This window comes from Carlito syrichta, unplaced genomic scaffold (genome assembly GCF_000164805.1).
Source record: "Carlito syrichta isolate Samal-C Ts95f unplaced genomic scaffold, Tarsius_syrichta-2.0.1 Scaffold315142, whole genome shotgun sequence".
Taxonomy (NCBI): domain Eukaryota; kingdom Metazoa; phylum Chordata; class Mammalia; order Primates; family Tarsiidae; genus Carlito; species Carlito syrichta.
Window position 1 is genome coordinate 154,220 of NW_007259238.1, and position 27,654 is coordinate 181,873.

Genomic DNA, 27,654 nt, shown 5'->3' on the forward strand with positions numbered 1-27,654 from the left:
AAAAAAAAAAAAAAAAGAAAGAAAATTGGGCAGAGGGCTAGGCATGGTGGCTCAAGCCTGTAATACCAGTACTTTGGGAGGCCGAGACAAGAGGATTGCCTGAGCCCATGGCTTCAAGACCAGCCTGGGCAACTTGGTGAAAACTCATCTCTACAAACAAAAAATCAAAAAATTAGCTGGGCGTGGTAGTGTGCACCTGTAGTTCCAGCTACTTGGAAGGCTGAGGTGTAAGGATCACCTGAGCCCAGGTCAAGGATGCAGTGGCTGTGAGCGTGTCACTGTACTCCAGCCTGGGCAAGAGTGAGACTCTAACTCAAAAAATAATAATAAAATAAAGAAAAGAAAATTGGGCAAACGATATGAACAGGTAATTCACAAAAGAAGATATAAAATTGCCCTTCAATAATATATGAAAAGATTTTCAATCTCACTCATAATAAAATAAGAATTTATGAATCTACACTTCTATAAATAAATACAAGAGAAAGCCCTTACACTAGAAAGCACTAAAGAGTATAGAAGCATTGATGAAATTAGAAAATCACCTTTCTGACAACTATCTTAATACTAATTTATTTCAGCAAATACTAAATACTGAAGCTAGTGAGTAAAAATGTGAGAAGTAAAAAGACATTTACACAGTCTCAAAGTATCTAACCATAACATTAATCTTAAAGGTGAAAACAAGAACTTTACAGAGGAGAAACCTGGCAGACATTCCCTTAACCCAATGATCAGTGTCAGCACTGTCACATAATAGGACTAATCAGTAGCAAACACTGAGATGGTTCACTGAAAGCAATTTAGTATCATTTTCATGGTGTCCCACAAAGCGCACAACCTGAATCTGACCATGAGTAAGCATCAAACAAACCCAAATGCAGGACATTCTAAAAAAGCTGGCCTACTCTTCAAAAATGCCAATGTTATGAAATATAAGGAAGAAATAAGGACTACCAGACTAAAGGAGATTAAAAGGGCATGACTATTGAATGTACTTGGACATTCAGAAAAAAAAATCTCAATAAGGTCTATAAATTAGATAATAGTATTGTTTCAATGTTGATTTCCTGATTTTGAAAACTATACCATGGTTACATAAGAAAAATCCTTGTTTTCAGAAAATTTATACTGAATATTTAAGGGTAAAAGAACACCATGTCTGGAACATACTCTTAAAGGTTCAGAAAGAAAAACAGAGAAGAAAGAATAATGCAAATGTAGGTAACATTTGGAGAATCTAGGCTTAAGGGTATACATGGAATTTTTTGTATTATTCATGTAACTTTTCCAGTAAGTATAGAATTGTGAATTTTTTTAATTTTCTTTTTTTTTTTTTTTTTTTTTGAGTTGGAGTCTCACTCTGTCACCCAGGCTGCAGTGCCATGGCACACTCATGGCACTCTAGTATCAACCTGCTGGGCTCCGGTGATGCTTCTACCTCAGCCTTTCAAGTAGCCAGAACTACTAATTTCTGATTTATTGTAGAGACGAGGTCTCGCCAACTTGCCTGGGCTGGTCTCAAACCCTCGGGCTCAGGCAGTCCACTCGCCTTGGCCTCCCAAAGTGCTGGAATTACAGGCTGAGCCACTGAGCCCGGCATTTTTTTTTTTAACCAATTATACACTAAATACCACAAAGTGAATTACAACTTTCTCTAGTGTGGAGCAATTCGCAACCACTAATTTTTTTCTTTCTACTGTTTTTTAGTTAAAGCCTAACTTTGATATTTCCATCCTCTTACTAGAGTAAAATAAATACTTTCTACCAATGCAAGCAAAGTAACAACTATGAGATAGTCGTAAGGTAACTCATAGCATTCAAAAACTAAATGCTCTAGCTTCAACTGTAATAAAAGCCTCTTACCTAACCAAACTAACATTTAGCAAATGGTTACTTAATCTACCAAATTGATGGTAATTTGTTAATAACTTGCTTTTTTTCTTGAGTTAGTGTCTTACTCCATCACCCAGGCTGGAGTACAGTTGCATGCTCACAACCACCCGAGCACTGACCTGCTGGGCTTTGGTGATCCTTCTGCCTCAGCCTTCCGAGTAGCTGGAACTACAGGCATGCACTACTACACCCAGTTAATTTTTTATTTATTGTAGAGACGAGGTCTCATCAAGCTGCCCAGCCTGGTCTCGAACCCGCAGGCTCCGGCAATCCACTCACCTCAGCCTCCCAAAGTGCTGGGATTACAGGTATAGCTTGCTTTTATTAAACATTTCCATGGTATTCAATTTAGTTCTCAAAAAAAAATCATATTTTGTAAGTTTACAAACATCTAATTAAATTGCATGACCACAATAAAGGTGCAGCTGTCATACACAGCTTTGGAAACACACACCGTAAGAAAAAGTTGAGCTAGGGAAGCAGGAGTGCACGAAACTACTAGAGAACAGCCTACCAGGCTGTGAATCCAGGGATTCTTGGGCAGTCAATATGTTTCCAGAGAAAAATATATACTTCGAATATATATGTCAAAAGAGTGTCAACTAACTGGTGGAATTAGTTAAGAGAATTTCTTTTTTTGAGTTGGAGTCTCACTCTGTCACCCAGACTGGAGTGCAGTGGCTGCTCCCAGCCACCGCAGCCTCGACCTGCTGGGCTCCGGCGATCCTTCCGCCTCAGCCTTCCAAGTAGCTGGAATTACAGGCATGCGCTACCATGCCCGGCTGATTTTTTGATTTATTGTAGAGATGAGGTCTCGCTGCCCAGGTGGGTCTTGAACCCGCGGGCTCAGGCAATCCACCCACCTCAAGCTCTCAAAGGCGCGGGATTACAGGCTGAGCCACCGAGCCCGGCTGAGAATTTCTAGTACACTTACACATACCCCAAAGTTCTAAGACATAGTAATTTAGACTTTTATTTCACACAGCAACTCATGTTAAGTGATTTTTCTATAACTGTTTCTTTGTGAAAAATGGTCTTGATGAAACAGCTTTATAAATTACTTTAATCTCATGTAATAGAATCCTCAGAAGAAAGCATTTAAATTTTCTCAGTGTATCTTAATTTTATGTTATGGGCAAAAGTATTTCATGATATTTAACAATCTAGTCAAATACAAAATAACTCCAGTATCAATGTTAGGTTGTATTTAAAATCTACAGTCACACTTTCATCTACCTGAACGATATTAACTAAGAAATACTTCAACTGTCGTAGTTGGTAGTTTTCAGACATCCAGGAAAGCATAACAATTCTATAATACTTTAAGATAATAGTTACATAAGTTTCTGTATAATTAAAATCTGTTTGTAGCATTAAAATCTATTTTTAGCAGTTTTAAGTATATATACTTTCAATAATCACAATAAATAATAACAATATTTATTGAGTTAAAAATTGTCAGACTGGCTGTTCTAGACATCTTATAAGTATTAACTCATTTAAGCTTTCCAATAATTCCATGGGATGTTTTACAGTGAAGACACTAAGGCACAAACAAGTTAAAGTAACTTCACCAGCAAATAAATGACAGAGCCAAAATTCAAGCCCAAACAGTGTATGTCTCAAAAAAGTATGCCAAGAAACCACTACAAGAAAAAAAAAAAGTCTTTTGATTACTGCTTTTGTCAAGTGGCACAAATATGTGATCTTTGGTCTCTGCCTTAGTAATCTTTTGAAAGATGACTGGATGGGTTGGATGGATTATTTTCTAATCTGGTTTATGCTATCATGTAAATTTAAGCTCCTTTACTAATTTTCTGTCGCCTGCGCCCCCTAATGGGGCCTGCCTCTACTAATTTTCTATTAAGCAATGGACATTCACTAAGACAAAGAAATCAGAGAGTGGAGAGAAAAAAATAGGGCTAAGTCAGTGCCTTATTTTTTTTAAGTACTGATTATCAATCTGCAATAATTATTTTGCCTTCCAGTTTTTTGAAGAATGCTGCAAAAGTGCACAACCAACATAAACAATTTAACCTACCAAAATATTACAAAGTTTGGGGGGAAAAATAATGCATCTAATGGGAACAGAGATTTCTCATGAAAACCACTGCAAAAGAAAAAAATGTATAATACTTAATTGCTAAAAATGACTATAAAACACTCTTCCCAAATAAAACTAGAAATATTTATGCTCTGAGTAAAAATTGCATAAAGCCAAATTTGACATCAGCCAATTACTTCAAGTATTCTGTCCAGTTCTATCCCCAGGAGTACTCTGTTCTCTGATGCAGAGAAGACCACACCTCTTTTAGGAAAGAATTGTCTTCAGTGAAAAAATTAAAATATTAGAACATATAACAGCAAAGGAGTGCTTTTCTTTACTAACTACTAATGAGAAATCAAATGTTTTAATAAGTAAAATGTGCTTAACTTTCAACAAAAAAAAGAAAACGTATCAATCTTTTCCCTTCATAATCAGTAGTATTATCAATAAATAGAAGACTTATTTCCTTAGTCTTTTGAAAAAAACCTTAACTACTGAGTACCTGGAAAGCTATAAAGTACAGTTTAGTTTTTGTAAATATACCCAATGCGCCAGTACAACTCACAACATTAAAGGTGCCCCATGGGATTGTATGTTGTTCTACTCCTGAATGCCTACACATTAAGTTACAATTGCTTTAAATTTTGCTATAAGATCAAGAGAAGAATATATTACCTGTATATTGGGATGAGCAGAGATTAGAGTCCCTTCACTGTTGTAGGTATAAACTACAAAATCTTCAGGCAAAAGGTCTCTGAAAGAGGAATAAAATCCACCATATAAATATATTTTATCTACCTACAACTAAGGACACAATTCATAAGGTATTATTCCCAGAAAAGATGAACAGAAATAAACAAAAACCTTCACTTGATAAATTATTATTTAGAGAAGGCCCTCCTATAAAACTAAAAGCTCATAAACAGACTTGAATCTGAAATTGAAATAATGTGCATTCCTCACTCATAAATAACATTAAGTTACATGATTGTTCTATGGTCATAAAATGCTGGTTGCAAAACACTTCAGACAACATAATTAATGTTCCTAAATTTTTCTGACACAACATACAGGAAAAGTATAAATTGGGTTATTGAAAAGAAAAATAAATATTTTTAAGTATAGAGGGAAAATTCTGTGTCAATTATTGGAAGAAACAATTATTCCTGATTGTTCAAAACTTCATTCCACCTAAGGAACTTCACGAGTATAAACTACTTGTATAAGGATAGGACTAAAGCAACTCTGTACTTATCTCCAGGCCTGTAGACAAGTCAGGGATACAATGTGCTAACTAACAATTTATAATGTGTCATTTAAAGCTCAAAGCTCCCCTAGAGACACCCAGGACCAGCCTGCCTATATTGTTTAGAGATGAATAAATTCATGGTTTTTAACTAGTTTAATCGGCTACACAGCCTGACTCTAGCTACATGACCCACATAGTATAAAAGATCCTTTGGTAAACTTGTACCTGGGCTTCTCTGAAAATATGATGCCTCACACATATCTCAGTGGTTCGTAATCTGGAGACAAAGCTCATCTGTGCAACTGAGAAAGACCCCCGAGAGGTGCCTTTATGATTACCTGCACTTTCTCTGTCCTGACACACTGTAGCCTTTACCTTTTTTAAAGTCTACATGAGGTGTAGCCTGTGAATTCCAGTTCTTCCAGTAATCGGACTCTGCTTGTCATTGCAGGCTCCCCTTCTCCCTAGCTCCCCCACACATGCATATCCTTCATTCCCTTTAGTGACGAATTTGAGAAGAATAAACTGGTGTTGCTTGACAGTACTCTGCCTTCTTTCCTCTTTGGAAATTGCTGCCTGCCCAGCCAGAGCACAAATCCACCACGCTTCTCCAGAAGCTGCCACCATGTAGAACAGGCCTGAGTGGCTACATGTGCCCAATACCGGGAGTCAGGTCTACTAAACAGTATCTAACCAGAAAAGACACCAATATCCTATCTTATTTTATTTTATTTACTTTTATTTTTCAGTTAATACTTTTATTTATTTATTTTTTAGTTTTTATTTTAATGACCACTGCAATGGAGTCTTGTAGTGGGAAGGAGAGAGTGCACTCAATTTCCAGTGCTTTTATGTTTAAAAAATCCTTTCCTATCCCAATTTGAAAAGATATTCACCTTCACTCTACTATTTTTAAAAACATTACTGCATGATCACAAAAAGGAATGAAACCATGTCTTCTGCAGCAACATGAACTGAGTTGAAGAACATCATCCTACGTGAACCAACTCAGAAACAGAAAAGCAAATACCTGATGTTTTCTGAGAATATTTATGACTCTGGTTTATGCAGTCACCAATATCATGATAATCTCCTTAATGGATAACAACTGTCAACAATATTTTATGCAAGTTTCACATTCATCAAGTTTTTAAGAAATAATTTCTTATTTAAAAAATATTGAAAAGCCAAAATAACTTAAATTTCTTACTTGTTCCTTTCCAAGTGAATAACATGCTCTTTTCCTTCAGCCTGAATGACATAAGACACCTAAATACACAGAAAAGAAAAAAGAACAATATAACACCATCATGAAAATTACTTTTCAACAACACACAGGAAACTCCATTCTGAATTAAAATAATTTGATACTGACTGAATTATTTTAAAGAAGAACTTTGTATTCTTTTATTTTTTTCCTTTGAGTCGGAGTTTCATTCTTGTCACCTAGGCTGGAATGCAGTGGCACGATTACAGCTCATCACAGCCTCGACCTCTTGGGCACAGGGGATCCTCCTGCCTCAACCTCCTGAGTAGCTGGAACTACAAGCATGTGCCATCACACTTGGCTAATTTTCTTAATTTTGTAGAGCTGGGGTCTTGCTATGTTGCCCAAGCTAGTTAAACTCCTGGATTTAAGGGATCCTCCTGCCTCAACCTTCCAAAGTGCTAGAATTACAAGCATGAGCCACTGTACCCAGTCTGTATCTATTCCTAAAAAATATATTTTGATCTTCCTTTAATAACTAATCACGGAAAATTGGCTACATTTTGATCTAACCTCTTCTTAAATTCACTTACAATTCAGCTATAACTTCAGGGATTATCTTCTGAAGTCCATTCATGTATTATCTACAGTATAAAATAGCTCTTGCTTTTATTTAAATGAACCTCTTAGTTTCAAAAGATTATTCCCAGTTCTAGTTATGAAAAACTTGAAAAGAAATTCATATTCGTTTATGACTTTCTATCTTTAAGTAGCTTACTGCATTTCATTAATTCAAAAACACACCTTTTCCCCCTTATATTAAAACATTTCTAAAATGAGGTTGCATCATAAGAGACACAGAAGTCTAACTGACAGCACTTCTGTCTCTTTTAGTACATGAAACAACACTGTATGTCCTACAACTGTTGGCATCTTAGAACTCACACATCCTCAAGTGCATGGGTTCCTCTTCTCTACCTCAAACAACTCTGAAACAACTTCCCCAGCAACTCATCATTTCACTAGCCACAAGTGCTTAATGTGATCTCTAGAACCAGGAGATTCTTAACCCTTAACCATTTAATAAGAATTAAAGTTGCCAGGTGCAGTGGCGCATGCCTATAGTCCCAGCACTTTGGAAGGCAAAGGCAAGAGGATTGCCTGAGCCCAGGGTTCGAGACCAGCCTGGGCAATTTGGCAATACCTTGTCTCTACAATAAATCAAAACATTAGCTGGGTGGGGTGGCACATGTCTATAGTTCCATCTACATGGAAGGCTGAGGCAGAAGGATCGCCTGAGTCCAGCAGGTTGAGGTTGTGGTGGCCATGAGCATGCCACTGCACTCCAACCTGGGCAACAGTGAAACTCTGACTCAAAAAACAGAAAGTCATGAAGGGAGTCAATATTATCAGAGTGTCTACTTAATGTTTCCTGCTGTTTCCAGACACTAAATTTAAATTTTGCCTAGGAACAGCATGAACCCCTCTACCACAGCACATCCACCTCTGTCATCTGAGGATTAGACTACCTTCTGGATTCTGGCATTCTACCTCCACAACCTCAACCTCCAGTGAGACATCAAAAATACCTAGCTCCTTCCATCACCAGTTCTGGCAAATGCCTTTCTATCTTTTCTGCTCTTGGACAATCATATGACATAGAAAAATCACAGCCATCTCCACTCAAGAGAAATCTGAGAGTCTGAGGATTGTTTTGTGATACTATATTTCTCCCCCAAGTATCTGCCTGAATTACTCCCTCCCTCCTTCCAGTCTTTACTCGAGGATCACCTTCTTAGTACGCTCCTCCCTGGCCACCCTATTGAAAAATGTGGCATTCAGAGATCTCAAGTCTCTGTGGGATGGGAATGGGTCAGCTCTCCCTGCCTTCCTGCCTCACCATGTCTCACCCATTAACCATTTCCAGCTTTTTCTGCTGAGTGACTTTACAAAATGATGTACACTTGAAGACCCAGAATGTAGCTATGATCCCTTAATAGCTTTAGCCAAATCCTACTGTTACTAGTTTAACTAAATACAGCTGCTAACATCCTTGGATTCAAACCCAGACACATCCATAAGCATCTCTTTGGCATGGGTCTCTACAAATGGATTTGCTATATGATTGTTTCTTTCGTAGGAAAATAACCCTCAGGCCCATAGTATTAAGAAACTGAAGCTCACCAGATTCCTGCATCAGAGGATGAGATGCCAGACTCCACCTGTTTACCAACCCTTCTTCCTATGCTCTCCCCAGTTCCTGTTTATCAACTCCTCTTCCTGACCCCTCCTTATTTCCTGCTTTCTACATTCCTGTCCCACTATATAAACACCTGTCTTGGCGGGGGGTGGATTCGAAAATCAATCTCCAATCTCCCATTCTCCTTGGCTGATATTGCCCAAATAAAAAACCTTCTTCTCTAACGGGGAAAAAAAAGAAGAAAGAAAAATGGAATGCCCCTCCTCACCCCATTTACCACTTCCAGCTCTCCCTATCCCTCTCCCACTTTAATTTTCTCCATGACACTAGTTACCATTTTAAGTAATATACATTGTTTATTTGTTTACTGCCTCTCTTTTTCTTCTCACTAGAATGGAAGTTCCATAATGGGATACATTTTTGTCTGTTTTCTTCACTATCATATCCACAATGCCTAAACAGTGCCTAGTATATGGTAGTCACTCAATAAATACCTGTGAATGAGTAAATTACACTTATAAATTGAATGAGAAAAGTCTAGTTCAATATGCACTGAACATATCACTTCTCTAAATATTTATCAAAGCATACAAATGACAGCTATTTATTACAATCACAAGTATCGATGTGTGCAGTACTGATAAAGATACTACCAAAGACATAACAAAGTAGAAAACAGTCTCTGTGATAAAAAGTCCATCTAGTGACGAAAAGAGGAAAAACAATGAAGCAAGCAGCGATGAACTGTTCTGAGGCAAAACATAACCAAAAGGTAGACCATTTAGTCCAAACCAAAACAAGGAAAAAGTATAGGTTGTTCTACCAGAAGGAGTTCTTAGGGTGATTTATTCCTCACTTGAAGAAGAGTAAATGGAGTTGAACAACCAACCCAAATAGTGGTAGTACCCAGAGGGAACACTAAAACTACAAGCTCCTAATTCTAAGTTTCAATTTTCTTTTCACTATGCCCTGTCTCTGAACAACATGCAAGCTGCCTTCTGAGTCTGTCTACAATTCAGAGGTAATAACCTACATTCTATCCTTCATTAATTGTCACTATTCAATTATAATAAAAATGAACTCTACTTCTATCAAGTTGAAGAGTTAGCAAAACCAATGTGAACAAACTTCACAATAAGAAAAAACAGTAGGGAAAATAATTTTTATGCATTGATTAACCCATTAACAGCACAGCTTTCTTCCAATATGGAAGCACAACTCATTTTTTAGTAAATATTCCCAAATATGAAATACATGCATTTAACACATTATCATTCTCCAGTGCCTGTGAAGACAGAGTATGAAGTATTCTCCTATCACAAACGGAATGAAGTTAATTATTATTATTATGATCAAACCACATGACCATCGCCAGTCAGCAGAGGGTTAGAAATCTATGCAATCAGCATCCTACTAGTCATAGATTCTATTTAACTATTTCATTCTCTTATGTTTAAAATTGGTCATTTTGTCTTAAAAAAAAGAAAGATACTAAGGCTCAAGATGGTGCTATTACTAGCATAATGTCCAATGGACATCAGGACCATATGGTGCTATACTAAATCATGGCCAACTAATTACTCACTGAGTCGATCCCTGCTGTAAAGCACATCTTGTGTTAAAAAAGAAAAAGAAAAAAATGTAAATACATATTTCTCAAGAGATAATGTACCTGTTTTGAATAGGGCCTAGGGGCTTCTCTTCTTTCTCTAGTTAATCTCCAAGGAGTTATAATTTCATAAGAAGAGAGATGTGAGGTCTGTTGAAAGCCTGTAGAAAAGAGAATAACAAATGTGACACAATGAGTGAAACTAAAAAACCACATAGTGCCACAATATAATGGAAACCAAAAGCTAATGTTCAAATCAAAGAAAAAACATCTGACATTCCCATATTAGTTTATACACATAATATAGTTTTATATAAAGTTTCACATGAAAATAGCAATGTATTATATAAGTATGAGGACAAAAAAACGTATTTCCTTAAAAAAAGATACCAACCTTCATTCAAACAGTATATATGGAACAATCACTTTCAAACATTTTTAGCTATAAACCCTAACCCTTTTTCTCAAAAGAAATCTTAAGGTATAAACACAAGAAGGAAAAAAAAAAAAAAGAACTGCTTTGGTGAGGAAATGGGGGAGGGCACCCTAGAGCCCAGCACCCTTCACTCATCTCCCATCTCTCCCCTCACTCAGCATGAACGACATCCTCCAAGATAGCACTACTAAATACTTACTAACCAGACATGGACAATAAGTGGGAAAAGCTACATTTAAAATCTGATAGGTTAATTCTAATAAATATACACCCAACAATGTGCAAATGTCTCAAATAAAATTATTGCCATTAAACAATCACAAAAAAAAGAAATCAAAGCAATCATTTAGACTTACTCCCAATTCCAATCGATGTCTTAAGTCAGACTTGGGCTCTAAAGTCACTACTCGAATAAAAATCAAGTATAATCAAAATTGCCAATGCAAATCCCTTAAGAAGACATACCATGATAGGATCCAGTATACCATCTCTCAACAAGTCCAATACAATCTCTTTTTATGCCCACACCATTACCATGGCATAACAACTTCCAGTGAATTTGATGAAGTAGATGGTCACCATCTAAGGACCACAGATTTTTTTAATTCCATATCTCTATTTATCCCTATATACTAAAACCACATTCAGCATGACGAGGCTGAAGAACAGCAGACACAAACTGAAAGTCTGAGTGAAGAAAAGGGTCACTTCTTCTTCAAATAAGAGCCATGGAAAGAGGGGGAGGCGACTCCACAAGAGAGCCTTATACAAAATGTATAAACCAGGTCAGACCCTAAATCAAATAAATCAAGTGAAAAAAAAAAAATTCTGAGAGAATTAGGGGGAGATGTTGCCACTGAGTAGATATTTGATTACCTCGAGGAATTTTTATTACTTTAAAAACCTAGTATTTTTAAGTTTAATAAGCATACTGTGGGTAACGTTTCGTGTCCTTGCATCTTAGAGATTCATTCTGAATACTCAATGACAAAATGATATGATGTCTAGGGTTTGCATTAAAATAATGAAGTGTGTTTGAAGGAGGAGATACATACGAAATTTGATTTTACTGGATAATGGGTACATAGGAGTTCATTTCTCTTTACTCTTGTGTATGTTTTAAAATTTCTATAATAAAAGAAATATTTTTAAGTGGTTACATATAGGTAGTGGGATGAGGGAGGGATTTATACTTTTTACTTTATACAACTCTGTATTATAGTATTTATGAAACAGTTTTGTTTTGTTTTTTTTGAGTCAGGATCTTACTCTGTAGCTCAGGCTGAAGTGCAGTGGCACAATCATAGCTCACCACAGCTTCAACCTCCTGGGCTCAGGCACTCCTTCCAACTCAGCCTCCCGGAGCACACACCACATGCTCAGTTAATTGTTTTATTTTTTGTAGAGACAAGGTTTCACTATGCTGCCCAGGCTAGTCTCTAGTTCCTGTCCTCAAATAATCCTCCTGCTTTGGCATCCTAAAGTACAGGGACTACAGAAGTGAGTCATGGCGACCAATTACGTAATTATATCATGTAAATGTGCCATAGGCTGGGCATAAGCTGTTTTTTTTGTTGTTGTTTTTTTTTAGTTGGAGCGTCATTCTGTCACCCAGGTTGCAGTGCAGCAGCACACTCACGGCCATCGCAGCCTCCACCTGCTGGGCTCAGGTGATACTTCTGCCTCAGCCCTCTAAGTAGCTGGAACTACAGGCGTGCACTACTACACTCAGCTGGTCTCGAACCCCTGAGCTCAGGCAATCCTCTTGCCTCAGCCTCCCAAAGTGCTAGGATTACAGGTGTGAGCCACAGCACCTGGCTTTAAAGAGCTCTCATTTGAAAACAGGTTGCATGACTTTATAAGGTCCCACACCTAGTTTTAGACCAGGTATAGAAACCAAGCCTTCTGTCTTCTAAGAATCTTTTACCCAGGTTGCCAGCAAAGAGTCAAAAAAAAGTCAAATATAGGAATATAAGATACAACTTTCTTAAATTCTTTCCCATTTTAAAACAAAATTCTCATTTTGAAAACAAAATGCCACACTCACTTATTTTTAAGACTTTCAAAATTATAGTACCCTAAAATAACTTTGGTAAGCAACAGTTATCATTCTGATACTACTTCTTGCTTTTAAAATCCAGAGATCCATGTTCTGAATTACAGCTAAGCCATAAAAAGTTCCAAAACATCAGAACCCATGTATTTGAAAAATGCCATTCAAATATAGCATATACTAATTATGTGAAAATCTTGCTTCCTGTGCTTTTTTTATAAAATTCCTTTCTTATCTCTAGTTCAGGATTTCTCTTTTTTTACTGTTCATATCCTGCATAGATCTTTCCCAAATTCTCTTTCATTTTTTTTAATGCCAAATAGTAGTACCTTCTCATAGGAACCAAAATACATTATTCCCATGTTCCCATAAAGGAAGCGCACAGGCTGGGTGCAGTGGTTCACACCTATAATCCTAGCACTTTGGGAGGCCAAGGTGAGAGGCAGAAGGATTGCCTGAGCCCAGCAGGGTGAGGCTGCAGTGGCCGGGAACATGCCACTGCCCTCCAGCCTGGGCAACAGAGTGAGGCTCCAACTTAAAAAAAAAAAAAAAAGTGCATAAACATTATTTGCATAAAGCTTCAACAACACTACTGACATTTTGGCCCAGAAAATTATCTGTGGTGGGTGGCCACCTGTCCTGTGCATTGTACAATGTTTCGTTGCATCCCTGGCCTCTACCCACTAAATGCCAACAGCATCAACCAGTTGTGATAACTAAAAGTATCTCCCAAATGCCTTCTGGGACAAAATTTATCCCATTTGAAATCACTGGTATAAAGATATAGTTCACAATGAAAATAAAAATCTTAATACAACCAACTCTGTGGGGAATACAAATTCTGAGTGTATCAGCAATTCAGAGTTAATAAGCTAAATTCTATCCTTCATTATCTGTCACTGCTAAGTTAAAATAAAATTAAATTATACTCCCATTAAGTGGAAAGGGTAACAAAATCAACTGAAGTGTGAACAAACTTCACAACAAGAGAGAATAGTAAGCTGGGCGTGGTGGCTCATGCCTGTAATGCCAGCACTTTGGGAGGCCAAGGCAAAAGGATTGCCTAAGCCAGGGATTCAAGATCAGACATCATCTCTACAACACATCAAAAAATTAGTCAGCTATGGTGGCACACACTTGTAGTTCCAGCTCCTTGGAAGGCTGAGGTGGAAGGATTGCCTGAGCCCGGCATATTGAGGCTGTGGTGGTTCCGAGTATACCACTGCACTCCAGGACGGGCAGCAAAGTGAGACTGCAACTCAAAAAAAAAAAAAATTAGAAAATAGTAGAAAAAATATTTTGTGTGCATTGGTTAACCCAGGAAAGTAGGTTTCTTCCGATATGGAAATATAACTCATTTTTAAATAAATATTCTCAAGTAAGAAATACATGCATTTAACATATTATCATTCTCCAGCGCCTATGAAGATACAGTATGAAGTATTCTACCTATCACAAACTGAGTGAAGTTAATTATTATTATAATCAAACTTAACAATATTATAATTTGACAAAATACGCACACTGTCAAAATCACATTACTAGAAAGCATGGGCTAAAGACAAAAATAAGAACTGAAACATGAAAGGTAAAATATCCTAAACTTAGTAAAAGAAAGAAAAAGGTGTTAATTGCACTTTTCCTGTAACTCAGATCTTTCTATGTACTGTACAGTGTTTTAGAGAAAGTCTAAGTGTGGTTTTCATAACAGTAACTATAGAAAAGGAAAATACATTTTAAAAATTCTACCTAATGGCAAAGCAAACAAACGTGAACTACGAGCCATGGTCTTTATCGTTTCCTTTCTGCCTACTATGTAAACAAATAGCCACCTTTCAGTACTTCCACTGTGAAAAGTAAACTTGGGCTTCACATTTAGGATGAATAAGAAAATTCTGTTGTACAAAGCATTTATTGAAGAGAAATTGTTATAAATAGATACACAAAGCACTGTTATTTTAAGCCATATATTTTCATTCTCATATTCACAAGGGCAATACCAAATAAACACATATCACATATTAACAACTGTCTTCAACATATTAATTATAATTTCCACTGCTGTGTTCTATGCACTTACTTTTTTATATGTATACTGTTTTTATTTTTTTATTTTGTTTTTGAGTTGGAGTCTCACTCTGTCGCCCAGACTGGAGTGCAGTGGCCGCTCCCGGCCACGACAGCCTCGACCTGCTGGGCTCCGGCGATCCTTCTGCCTCAGCCTTCCAAGTAGCTGGAATTACAGGTGCGCGCTACCACGCCAGGCTAATGTTTTGATTTATTGTAGAGATGAGGTCTCACCAAGTTGCCCAGGCGGATCTCGAACCCGCGGGCTCAGGCAATCCATTCACCTCAGCCTCCCAAAGATGCAGGATTACAGGCTGAGCCACCGAGCCCAGTTTTACTGTTTTTAAATAGTTATCCATCTTTCCATTTTCAAAAACAGGAATTTGTTGTGTGTTTTGAAATGCCCCTTTGGGAAACACACCAACCACTTATAATATTTAAGGCTCTAAAGAATGTAAGTTTCTCCAGCAAGGAATTTAAGTTTCTTGAGACCAAGGATATCTTATTCACTGCGCTGATATAATAGGTATTCAACAAAATATGTATTGAGTAAACTATTTCTTCCGATCTTGACAGCTACACATACACAGCTCTCACAGTTGTAATTATCAACTACAACCTAAAGTGAGCCTTACTTTTTATGACTAACATCTTTTATATCAACTCTTCCACAAATTCACAAGGCCCACATATTTGTCACTCTAACAGTAGAACCACACTTCAGTGTTGCTATGCCACAGACTGCTTAACCACTTCTCCCAAGCAGCTGGGGTGGTAACTTAGGCTCAGGGAACATTTACAATGGGATTCTAAACCTTTCGGAAACAGGCTTTCCAGGGGTCTACTGGCATGAGGGTCCTAACCTACTAAAGGAAAAGGAGGAGAATAATCCTAACATGAGTTAAATCATGGTGATAGCATTTTCTTTACTTATACTAAGCTTTATTACCCTACTTGTAACGTCAGCAAAAACATAAATAAATACAAAAATAATTGCATATTTAAAAACTAACAAAATTAAGTTAATTTCTCAGGTTCCCTAACATCCTCTTAAAAAATGTAATTCAGTCGGGTGCAATGGCTCACACCTGCAATCCCAGAACTTTGGGAGGCAGAGGCCAGAGGATTGCCTGAGCCCAGGGTTCGAGACTAGCCTAGGCAATTTGGCAAGACCTCATCTCTACAATACATCAAAAAATTAGCTGGGCATCGTGGCACGCACCTGTAGTTCCTGCTAGTTGGAAGGCTGAGGCAGAATGATCCCTTAAGCCCAGGAGGTCAAGGCTGCGGTAGCCATGAGCGTGTCACTGCACTCCAGCCTGGGCCACAGAGTGAGACTCCGATGCACTTTGGGAGGATTGCTTGAGGCCAGGAGTTTGAGACCTGTCAGGCAATATAGTGAAACCTCATCTCTACGAAAAAATTTAAAACTTAGCCAGGTGTGGTAGTGCGTGTCTATCGTCTCAGCTAGATGGAAGGCTGAGACAGGAGGATCACTTGAGCCCAGGAGTTTGAGGTTGTAAGGACCTGTGATCACACCACTGCACTTCAGCCCTGGGCAACAGAGCGAGACATTGTCTCAAAAAAATAAAAAAGGAAAAAAAAGTGATTCAAGCAGTGTCCTGCATATACATGATCACTTTGAAAAAATGATCTAATTTGTCAATATACAAACAATATTGTGCAATGCAACTTATCTGGGTTCACACTGGACCCATTCAAAGGTAGTGAAGGATCAGTTACTGAGATACCAAAAGGACTAGATTCACCAATGAGGCAGTCCCAACATCATGAGGCTATCTCTGTCACATGTTTGAGCTTGTGAATATTCCAAGAATAAGCTTCCAGTTACTCAGAGCTTGCATCTCTGGGGGGTATTCTCTAATACATGTATTATAAACCAGAATTTCTAACAAAATACAAATGCAAATTTGGCAAGGTAAAGTTTAAAATGTTTTTTGAAAACTGTCTTGGAGCCCAGAAACTAGTTTTGTACATATTTTAATTATAAATATTTTCCTTTTTGCTTAAAAGTTTGAAAACCAAATCATCTTTAAATGTAAAAGAATATATCTCCTATGTAGTGCAAACACGAACACACCAAATTCAAATAATTCGCCGGCATCTAAAAACAAGATTAGTATGGACCTAAGTTCTTACTACATACTTCATTTTACGTTGATTCACCATGAGTAAGCTTTCAATCCGTTTTCTTTTTTTTTTTTTTTTTGAGTTGGAGTCTCACTCTGTCACCCAGACTGGAGTGCAGTGGCCGCTCTCGGCCCTGCAGCCTCTACCTGCTGGGCTCCGGTGATCCTTCCGCCTCAGCCTTCCAAGGAGCTGGGACTACAGGTGCACACTACCACGTCCGGTTAATTTTTTGATTTATTGTAGAGATGAGATCCCGCCAAGTTGCCCAGGCGGGTCTCGAACCCGCGGGTTCAGGCAATCCACTCACCTCGGCCTCCCAAAGCACAGGATTACAGGCTGAGCCACCAAGCCCAGCTCAATCAGTTTTCTTTAGAATGCCAGTCTTTGTTTGACAAAATAGTTCTAAATCTGTACACCATAATTACTACCTCAGAAAGTCAGAATAGTTTCCATAACTGATGCCTGACTCCCCTTGTTGTTTTATACAATGATACAAAGTTACCTTTGTCAGTCCCAGATTTAAGAAAAAAAGTTTACTGTAAGTCAGCTGTTTGGAATTTATACTGAATTTCCTCACTGACACAATGTTATAAAAGATAGTAAAAATCCTACAAAAACCTACTTAACTCCTAAAGTAACTAATGTGTGGGTGGAACTTACTGAGTCCTCAAATTCCTCTTTCATTAGCAGGATATGTTTCAGTGCATGTTTTAAACATCCTGTATTGCAAAAATTTAGTCAGCAGATTTTGGATGAACATTTCCCAGGAAAACACGAGTTGACTCACTGCACACTAATACAAAAGCCTCTTAGCTGGTCTCCCGGCCTCCAGTTTCTCCCTTCTAGAGTCTATCCTTCATTGTGTTGTCAGTTTTCTTAACAGAAAATTTGATTAAGTCACACCACTATTTAGAAGCTTCACTGAGCAAAGAACTTCCTACACGGTAAAGTCCAAACCCCTTAACTTGGCATAGAAGGCTTTCCCCAACTGGTACCAACCTACCTTAGTTTTATCTTCCATCTCTCCCTTGTATATAGTTTGCCTAAAGTCATAGTGACATTTTTATCATTTCCTAACAAGGCATAATCTTTCATACCCCTGATACTCTTAAAAAACTTTCTTGTTTAGAATGTATTCCTTAAAAATTTTTAAATAAATAAATGAAATAATATATTCCTACCCTTTTACATGAAAAATTTGCTGATATAGCCCAGTTCAAGCATCATCTTCTCTGTAAAACCTCCCCCAACATTTCTCAGATACACTTTGCCACTCTACAAGCATTAAGCATGGTGTTTATAGGAGTTCAGTAAGGTTGGCTAAATTGCGAAACGCACAAGCTGAAATGAAGGGCTGACCATCCCATTGAAGTCACAATTAAAGACCATAAGGATCTTCCATTTATCTATTGCAGGTATGTTATAATCAACAAATAACATTAGTCTTAGTTATATTTACAAACACACAAAATCTCACATTCCTAAAATTGCAGATAATCTACTTTACTTTGAATACTGATATACGTTAACCATCTAGAACACCAAAGGAAAAGCAAGTTTAGCCAGAAAAGATTCGGCAACCTCTCATTTCAAAAATTGTTGGTATTTAGAGCTTCAAAATGTCCACACTGGGGCAAATGTACTTAATTTTAAAAGAAGCCAAAGATAAGAAAAAATGTAATTAGTTTCCTGAAGGTCAGCAGTCCTGCACTGAAACCTTCCATCATCACCTTCGAATAACTCTCAAAGCAATGATTTAATAAAAACCCCCATTCATACTCTTCCGCTGATATAGATACAGCCATGCAAACAATAATTTAATACAAAAGCCAAAATAAATAAAGGAGGTGTTTTCAGAAAGAAGCTAGAGGGCTGTCGATTTGTTTCCACTATGAGCGTCTCCAGAATAAATATCTTACACACCCAAGGGAAGTTTCACGATTCAAAACTGATTTCACGGAAATTATTTAATTCTTTGGATAATCCTGTGAGTCCAACAGAGCAGGGATTATTTGTCCGGATTGACGACAATATGAAGCCAGCAAAACCACAGATATAAATTTGGCACTTCCCAAAAAGTATCCTTACTACAACAAAAAATGGCCCAAGAAAAAAATGCCACTGAGTTTAGCTCTGTGGACATACCGGTGGACGCCACTCCTAAACAGAACGTCAAAACCCCAAATCATGACAACCTGAAGCAAAAGTTGCCGGTCTCAGCCTCTTCCCAAGTGGCATCAACTCCACAGGCGAGAGCAAGCTCCCTTTCCCAAAGCCGGTGGGGCAGGATCACGCCGCCACGCGCGCCCGGCCGCCTCCGAGGTCAGCGTCTGACCCAGCGCTGTCCCCGGGGGGTCTGGGACCCGCAGAGCGCCGGGTGGGGGTGGGGCGCGCCGCAAAGGCCCCGCCGAGCAGGAGACGGGAAGTGGAAGCCGACGGGAGACCCGCGCTGAGAAAGGTCCGGGGCGCCAGACCCCGCGCCTGGGGTCTGAGCCCGGTCCACACGCCTCTGGAGCGGCTCCGGGTCGGGTCCCCAGGCTGGGCCCCCGCGCCCCCAGCACAGCAGGTTTGCTCCGAGCGCCCCATCCCTGGGAAACGGTCATCCCAAAGAACCCTGGGACGGACACCCACCTGGCCGCGCCCCACCAAGGACTGGGCCCACCAGGCCACACAACAGCAACCACTGGAAACGGACGGTCCCCAAGGACGAGCCCGCGCACGGCCCCATCTCGGCGGATCCCGCAGGTTCCACTCAGCACCAGGTCGCCTCTGCCTCCGCCTCTTCCATCATTTTCCAACCCTGCCGTGGCCCCAGGCTAGCCGGGATGTGCGCGCCCGGGCACGAGCACGCGCGCGGCCCTGACGCAACTCAGCCCCCGGCCCGAGCTCGCTCCCGACCGCGCGCGCGCTGCGCTGACGTAGGGAAAATCCTGTCCCCGGCGGGAGACCGGCATTTCTAAACCGACCGCGGAAACCCGCACGAGTAAGCTCCGCCCAGTCACTATTATCCCCGCCCCCCTCTGCTCCCAGACCCGCCTACTTTTGGGGTCGAAGGATCTGATTGGAGGAAGCACTCCAAGCAAAAGGAGGAGGAGCATGACACCCAGAAGAGAAACTGAGCAGAAGCTGAGCGAAGCGCGGTCCCGCCCCTCCGCTCCCTCTTCTGGTTGGTTAGGTGGTCGAGCGGCACGCCCATTGGCTGTTCTGTGGCGAGGAGCGGCGCTTTGCGCAGAGGCCCGTCCGGGCGGGGCTTGGGTCGGCGTTGCCGGCCTGGGTTTGTAGCTGAGGCCGGGACTCAAGCGCTGGGCCCGGAAGATGGTACTGGGTGGATGCCCGGTGAGTTACTTACTTCTGTGCGGCCAGGCAGCTTTGCTGCTGGGGAATCTACTGCTGCTGCATTGTGTCTCTCGGAGCCACTCGCAAAATGCTACTGCCGAGCCCGAGCTCACTTCCGCCGGCGCTGCCCACCTGGAGGGCCCCGCTGGGGCTCCGAGCTGGGAATATGGCGACCCCCACTCTCCAGTCATCCTGTGCTCCTACTTGTAAGCTGCTGGGTCGTCGAGGAGGGTGGAGGTGGCGCTTGGCCGGGGTTCTGTGGGAAGGCGAGGGGGAAGGGAGGCTGTCTTTTTTTCAGACCCTCTCCACCTGAGGAGCCGATAATCAACACACCGGAGGTAAATAAAAAGACAGGTGTCTCACCTGGCTCACCCAAGCTGGGGAAAACCTTTTGTGTCGGTGGCCGATCCTTTGGGATCCCGAAGAGAACTAGAGAGGCGTGACATTATGTAGCCTCTAGAGGAATGATACGAGGTTGTGCCTTCTCTGCCCTGCGCTCGTTAGCCAAAAGAGAAAGTGAGGCATAAACGGAGTAAATGACTTGTTCTGTCTACGAGTCACTTCTTTTTTTTTAAAGCAGTACGCTTGTCGTTGCAGAACCAAGCCGTGTTGTTGTGGTTTTGTGGCTGTTATTTTATTTAAAATAATGTTTTCTTTTATTTTAACAACTTTAGGGGGACAAATGGTTTCTGGTTACATAATTGCTTTGTTTAGTGGTGAAGAAGTCTGGACTTTAAGTGTACCCATCACCCCCATTAGTGCACATTGTACCCAATAGGTGATTTTTCATCCCTCCCTTCCCATCCTCCCCCTTCTGAGTCTCCATACTATTCTATATGCCTTTGCAGACCCTTATCTTAGTTCCCACTTATAAGTGAGAACATGCAGTATTTGGTTTTCCATTTCTGCATTCCTTCACTTAGGTTGATGGTCTCCATTTCCATCCAAGTTGCTGCAAAAGACATTATTTGTTCTTTTTGTGGCTGAATAGTATTCCTTCTGTGTGTGTGTATGTGTGTGTGTATCTCCAAAATGTGATATATATCACATTTTCATTACCTACTAATCAGTTTATGGGCATTTAGATTGATTCCCATCTTTGCTATCGTGACTTGTACTGCTATAAACATGTGAGTGCAAGTGTCTTTTTTTTTGTATAACAACCTCTCTTCCTCAGGGTAGATACCAAGTAGTGGAATTGCTGGATTGCATGGTAGATCTACTTTTAGTTCTTTGAGAACTCTCCATGCTGGTTTCCATAGAGATTGTACTAATTTACTCCCACCAACAGTGTATAAGCATTCCCTTTTCACTACATTAGCACCTATTGTTTTATGATTTTTTTTAATAATGACCATTCTAACTGGTATAAGGTGGTATCGCATTGTGGCTTTAATTTGTACTTCCCTAATGATTAGTGACGTTGAGAATTTTTTCATATATTTGTTGGCCATTTGTATATCTTCTTTTGAGAGAAGTCTGTTTGTGTTATTTGCCCACTTTTTAATGGAGTTATCTGTTCTTTTCTTGCTGATTTGTTTGATTTCTTTGTGGATTCTACATATTAGTCCTCTGTCTGATGTATTGTTTGAAAATGTTTTCCCCACTCTATGTAGGTTGCCTTTTTACTCTGTTGATGTTTCTTTAGCTATGCTGAAGCTTTTAGGTTTACTTACTTATTTTTGTTTTTGTTGCTGGGATCTTAGCCATAAATTCTTTGCCTAGGCCAATGTCCAGAAGAGCTTTACCTAGGTTTTTCTTCTAGAATTTTTATGGTTTCAAGTCTGACATTTAAGTCTTTAATCCATCTTGAGTTAATTTTTTATATGGAGAAGGATAAGGAACAAGTTTCATTTTTCTGCCTGTAGCCATCCAGTTTTCCCAGCACCATTTGTTGAACAGGATGTCCTTTCCCCAGTGTATGTTTTTGTCTGCTTTGTCAAAGATTAGTTGGTTGTAGGTATTTGGGTTTATTTCTGGATTTTCTGTTCTGTTCCATTGGTTCACATGTCTGCCTTTGTGCCAGTACCATGCTGTTTTGGTTACTATAGCCTTGTCATATAATTTGAAGTCAGGTAACATGATGCTTCCAGCTTTTTTCTTTTAGCTTAGGATGGTCTTGGCTATTTGGCCTCTTTTTTGGTTCCCTTTGAATTTTAGAATTGTTTTTTCTGATTCTGAAAAATGACATTTGTAGTTTAATAGAGATTGCATTGAATCTGTAGATTACTTTGGGTAGTATGGTCATTTTAACATAGTTGATTCCTCCAATTCATGAGCATGGTATGGTTTTCATTTGTTTGTGTCATCTACAATTTCTTTCATCAGTGTTTTATATCTTTCCTTGTAGAGATATTTTACCTCCTTCGTAAAATATATTTCTAAGTATTTTATTTTTTCAAGTAGCTATTGCAAATAAGACTGAGTTCTTGATTTGGTTCTCAGTGTGATCATTATAGGGATATAGCAGTGCTACTGATTTGCGTGTGTTAATTTTGTATCCTGAAACTTCACTGAATTTATTTATCAAGTCTAGGAGTCTTTTGGAGGAGTCTTTAGGATTCTCTAGATATAAAATCATATCATCAACATACAGAAATAGTTTGATTTCTTCTTTTCCAATTTGGATGCCCTTTATTTCTTTCTCTTGCCTGATTACTCGGGCTAGGACTTCCAAGTACTATGTTGAATAGAAGTGAAAGTGGGCATCATTACCTTGTACCAGTTCTAAGGAGGAGTGCTTTCAACATCTCCCCATTCAGTATGATGTTGACTGTGGGTTTATCAGATGTGACTTTTATTGTTTTTAGGTGTGTTCCTTCTGTGCCTATTTTGCTGAGGACTTTTATCATGAAGGGATGCTGGATTTCATCAAATGCCAAGTCATTTTTTAACATTTCTTTTTGATCAAATAAGAAAAGGCATTTGGGAAATGCAAAGAAAACTGAGAACCCTTAGGTTTTGCTTCTATATCCTTGTGGTTGTCTACTGAAGAGATGAATCCATGGCAGGAGTAGAGTCTATGTAGAAACAGGACCAGGAATGCCTTCCTTCTCCAATAAAAGGTTCATTTGGTTGGCTGTCAGTTTGACCTGTTGTGCTTCAGTCTAATTGTCACAGCATCTTGACTTGGAAAAGGGTCTGCAGAGGGAAACTGAACCCCAGAAAACTTGGCTAAGAAATGACTCTTGCCTGCTTTGATTATGTGTATGTAAATAGTGATTTGCAAAGACTATATGATAATCATGCTCTTACTGTTGAATTACAGACCCGATGAATTTATAGACTGTGAAGACCCAGTGGATCATGTTGGAAATGCAACCGCATCCCAGGAACTTGGTTATGGTTGTCTCAAGGTGGGTTTTTGTTTTGTTGTAAAAGCAACTCTTCCATAGAGAAATAGAACAAGCTAAAGGCTGTTACAGAAACGTGTAAGGGATATAAAGTTAATTTTGTGAAGAATTTCATCAGAATGAATGTTACTAAAAATTTCCATCATGGCCAGGGTCAGTGACTGAACAAGATACTTGGTTTCCTCATAACGAGCAGCCTCTGTGCCAAAACCACCCAGAGGCAAAAACCAACCTGTCTTTGGTTCCTTTTGCCATAGAGATTGACAGATTTAAAGTTAAAATGTCATCCCGGCAAAGCGTGCACTTTCCTGAAAGAGCCAAAGAAGGGCTATGCTTTTTAAAACTGATGATGGATTGGACAGTATCTTTGTTACACACACATTTGGGTCAGAGTTCCTCTTGCCAGTGACCTTTCTTTTCTCTGGGCAAGCAGGTTCTACCATGTTTTCAGGAAATAGCCTCTATCAGGATATGTCTTTGTAGGAAGTTAAAGTACTCCAGAAGATTTTTATAACAATGGCATCTTGGAATGGAAAAAAGCCATTCAGTTCCATTAATAATATTCCTAAAGCTGGGTGTATACATCCTAGTCAGTTTCTCAAAAACAAATGAAGTTCATGTCTCTCCTTCCCACCATAGTCTCACTATTCTTTGTTGCTGCATAATGCAAATCAAGAGGATTATGGGAAAACATTTTTTGTACTAAACCAGGTATGAGGGAGTTAACCTGAGAGTAATAAGACCAAAAAGGCAACGCTTCCCGAAATCATGTGTAGAGAAATATTTTAACCACAGTTAAATTTTGTTCTATCGATAATTATTGATAAAAGTTTATACAGAGATCATTTACTTTTTCCCTTTTTTTGAGTCAGAGATTTACTCTGTCTCCCAGCCTGGAGTACAGTGGCATGCTCGTGGCCACCACAGCCTTGACCTGCTAGGCTCAGGTGATCCTTCCACCTCAGCCTTCCAAGTACCTGGAACCACAGGCATGTGCCACCACACCTGGCTAATTTTCTGTTGTTATTTTTTTGGTTTATTGTAGGTCTTGTCAAGTTGCCCAGGCTGATCGCAAACTCCTGGACTCAGGCAATAATAAAAAGTGCTGGGATTATAGGCATGAGCTACTGCACCCAGCCCACTTTTGCCCATTTTAATCAATGACTGAGTTTATCCTGTCAGGGCACTCAAACTCTCACCTCACTGAGAAATCCTAAAGGACTGGCAGTACTTGGGCACCTGAGTCCTGGCGGAGGTACAAGGAATAAGCATTGTTACTTCTCAATCCCTTCCCTTTGAAGAACACTCCCATAAAAATAGTAGTAAAGCACTAAGGTGCTGGTAAAAGATGTACAGTTCTGCCAGGTGTGCTGGCTCAAGCCTGTAATCCCAGCAATTTGGGAGACCAAGGCGAGAGGATTGCCTGTGCCCAGGAATTCGAGACCAGCCTGGGCAACTTAGTGAGACCTCGTCTGTACAATATATAAAAAAATTAGCTTGGAATAGTAGCACATGCCTATAGTCTGGCTACTTGGAAGGCTGAGGTGGAAGGATCATCTGAGCCCAGCAGGTCGAGGCTGCAGTGGCTAGGAGCGTGCCACTGCACTCCAACCTGGGCAACAGAGTGAGACTCTGACTCAGGGGAAAAAAAAGAAATATATGATTCTTTCTCTACTAGCATTCAGTTAAGCAAAAGGCCAGAGGCCCAGTTCTTAAATGTTTTGCTGAAATGTAAATTTATCCTGGCTAGGCACTGTGGCTCATACCTGTAATCCCAACACTTTTAGAAGGCCAAGGCAGGAGGATGGCTTGAGCCCAGAAGTTTGAGACCAGGCTGGGCAACATGACAAGACCTTGCCTCTACAAAAAAATCAAAAAAATTAGCCAGATGTAGTGGCACATGCCTGTAGTCCCATCTACTTGAGAGGCTGAGGCAGGATGGCTTGAGTCCAGGAGGTCAAGGCTATGGTTGCCATGAATCGTGCCACTGCAGTCCAGCCTGGCAGACAGAGTGAGACACTGGCTCAAAAAAATTAAAATTAAAATTAACTTATCCTTTAGATGTACTACAGACACCTCATAATCACACATTCGTGACCTTAAATTAAGTCCTAAGTCAAATGATATCTTGAGTTTTTCACTAATTCTGTTAATTTATAATGGATATAAAAGAGACTTCTATTATACACTGACTTTTTAAATATCCATTCCCAAATACTCTGTTAAATACTCTTTTACCTGTAAATGTAGAATAATTAAGCATTGTGCCCATAATTTCTAATTGGCATTTAACAAAATTGGTTATGGCATTTTTACCCTGAATGCACCCAATCTCATCTGATTATGGCATTTTTACTATATTATGGAAGAAGCCATTTATTTAAAACAGTATGCCTTTAGGACTAACTAATCTAAAATCACTTGAAGTATGTCACTGAATTCCTTGTTTTGAGCACAGTTTTAACTCAACCTTGCTAGAATAATTATAGTCATGAGGCAGCTTTTATTAATGAATATAAAGACACATTTTTGTGTTACTTGCTTTGGTGAGTTTGTTCTGGCTTTGGTGGTTATTCCAGATAACGGAAATGAATAACTGAGGCAAAGCTCTCCAGCAATTGAGGTTTATTTAGCCAGATTTAGGGCACATCTGGGCCTGAGCCATAGACACATCTGTGGCTGTTTTTCCAGAGAGATTTTCAGGAGGTTGAGTGTTCATACATTTCCTTAAACGAGGGGAAGGCATGTAGGAAGAGCGGCAGGTAGGTAGTGAGGCAAATGGTTACATTCTTTTGAGACTTTAGTTAGTGCCCAGTGAGTGTACATTTTTACATAAGATAAAGTGAATGTTTGAAGAAAGCAAGGGGGTAAAGGGAATATCTATTATACAGACATCTCTGGGTAGGGGAGGAGTAACTGGTCTGGTCTTTGTTCTGCGCTTGGGAAGATAAGCTCATAGTTGACAGTATCTGCTATCATGTGGAATCAAACAGACTTTAATTTTATGAGGTGGACTTAGATTGTGTACCCAAAGTTACAGTGGCGTGTTCTTATTTATAGGAGGCCAGCAAAGAATGATCTGTGGGGGCAATCACTTGTAGATGACTGAGGTCTTATACCCCTCCATGGGAATCTGGCTCATGCACAATGCTAGTAACAGCTATTCATTTGGAAGAAGATGTTGCATGACTTCACCTGTATGCTTGACTTTTCCTGTGGCATAAGGAGTTTGGGAGTCTGAGATTTTTATTTTCCTGTATATATTTCCTGTATAGATTTTTATTTTCCTCACAGTTCGGTGGTCAGGCCTACAGTGACGTGGAACACACTTTAGTCCAGTGCCACGCCCTAGATGGAATTGAATGCGCCAGTCCGAGGACCTTTCTACGAGGAAATAAACCTTGTATAAAGTAAGTGTCATTCTGAACAGAGTATTGCTGTTGCAGATGCCAAGCCGAAATGAACAGGCATGAGATGTGGTACAAGGAAATGAACTTTATTCCAAAAGCTGACGGATGGGAAAATGACCAGGCTCATGCCTCAAAGAAACCATTTCAAAATCTTAGGCTGAAAGTAAGGGGTTTTATAAGAAAAGATGAAATAATGGTCATACGACAGGGTGGGGTGGTATAGGATACAGGGCTGTCTGTCCTGCTTGAATGATCATTCTGAATTGCTGTCCTCCTGGGGATCTCCCTCTCAATTGTGTTCAGGTTATGGATTCACCTTTCATGGTGACTCCTGGATCTTGCCATGGGATCTCCAGGTGTTGGTAACTTCTATAACATGAAGCTGCAGGTACAGTTTGTTCAAAAACAAGTCTGTACAATTTCTTAACCAAGTACACAATTAGAGCAGTGGGTATGTACTTAATCATAGCCATAGGATCATTGTATAGAAGGAGCCCAACAAGAAAAAAAAAAAAAAAACCAAAGTGTTCCTACAAGCTGCACTATAAAGTTAGCAACAGGAAAACAGTTTTTAGAAGCTGGGATTCTTTGTTACACTGGTACTTTGATGGACATAAAGCAATTTTCCCTGTAAGTTTTT

At 39.6% G+C, this 27,654-nt stretch overlaps 2 protein-coding genes across 5 annotated transcripts in view; one reads left to right on the forward strand and one right to left on the reverse strand.

Annotated features, from left to right (window-relative positions):
- The window catches only part of ADAM9 (ADAM metallopeptidase domain 9), a 103,459-nt gene extending 83,730 nt beyond the window's left edge, over positions 1–19,729 (reverse strand). For all 3 annotated transcript variants that reach the window (XR_002481233.1, XR_002481232.1, XM_008072349.1), the window contains exons 1-4: positions 19,547–19,729; positions 10,272–10,369; positions 6,403–6,461; positions 4,619–4,697 (exon numbers count right to left, since the gene is read on the reverse strand). Coding sequence is in view for 1 of the 3 variants with exons in the window: in XM_008072349.1 (XP_008070540.1) it covers positions 4,619–4,697; positions 6,403–6,461; positions 10,272–10,369; positions 19,547–19,643 (333 nt within the window). In the remaining 2 variants the exon portion in view is untranslated. The remainder of the gene's footprint in view (positions 1–4,618; positions 4,698–6,402; positions 6,462–10,271; positions 10,370–19,546) is intronic.
- Positions 19,730–20,129: 400 nt separating this feature from the next.
- Positions 20,130–27,654, forward strand: part of TM2D2 (TM2 domain containing 2) — a 9,683-nt gene continuing 2,158 nt past the window's right edge. For both annotated transcript variants that reach the window (XM_008072350.2, XM_008072351.2), the window contains exons 1-3: positions 20,130–20,457; positions 23,520–23,607; positions 26,899–27,014. In XM_008072350.2, coding sequence (XP_008070541.1) covers positions 20,231–20,457; positions 23,520–23,607; positions 26,899–27,014 — 431 coding nt within the window. In that variant the 5' untranslated portion in view covers positions 20,130–20,230. The remainder of the gene's footprint in view (positions 20,458–23,519; positions 23,608–26,898; positions 27,015–27,654) is intronic.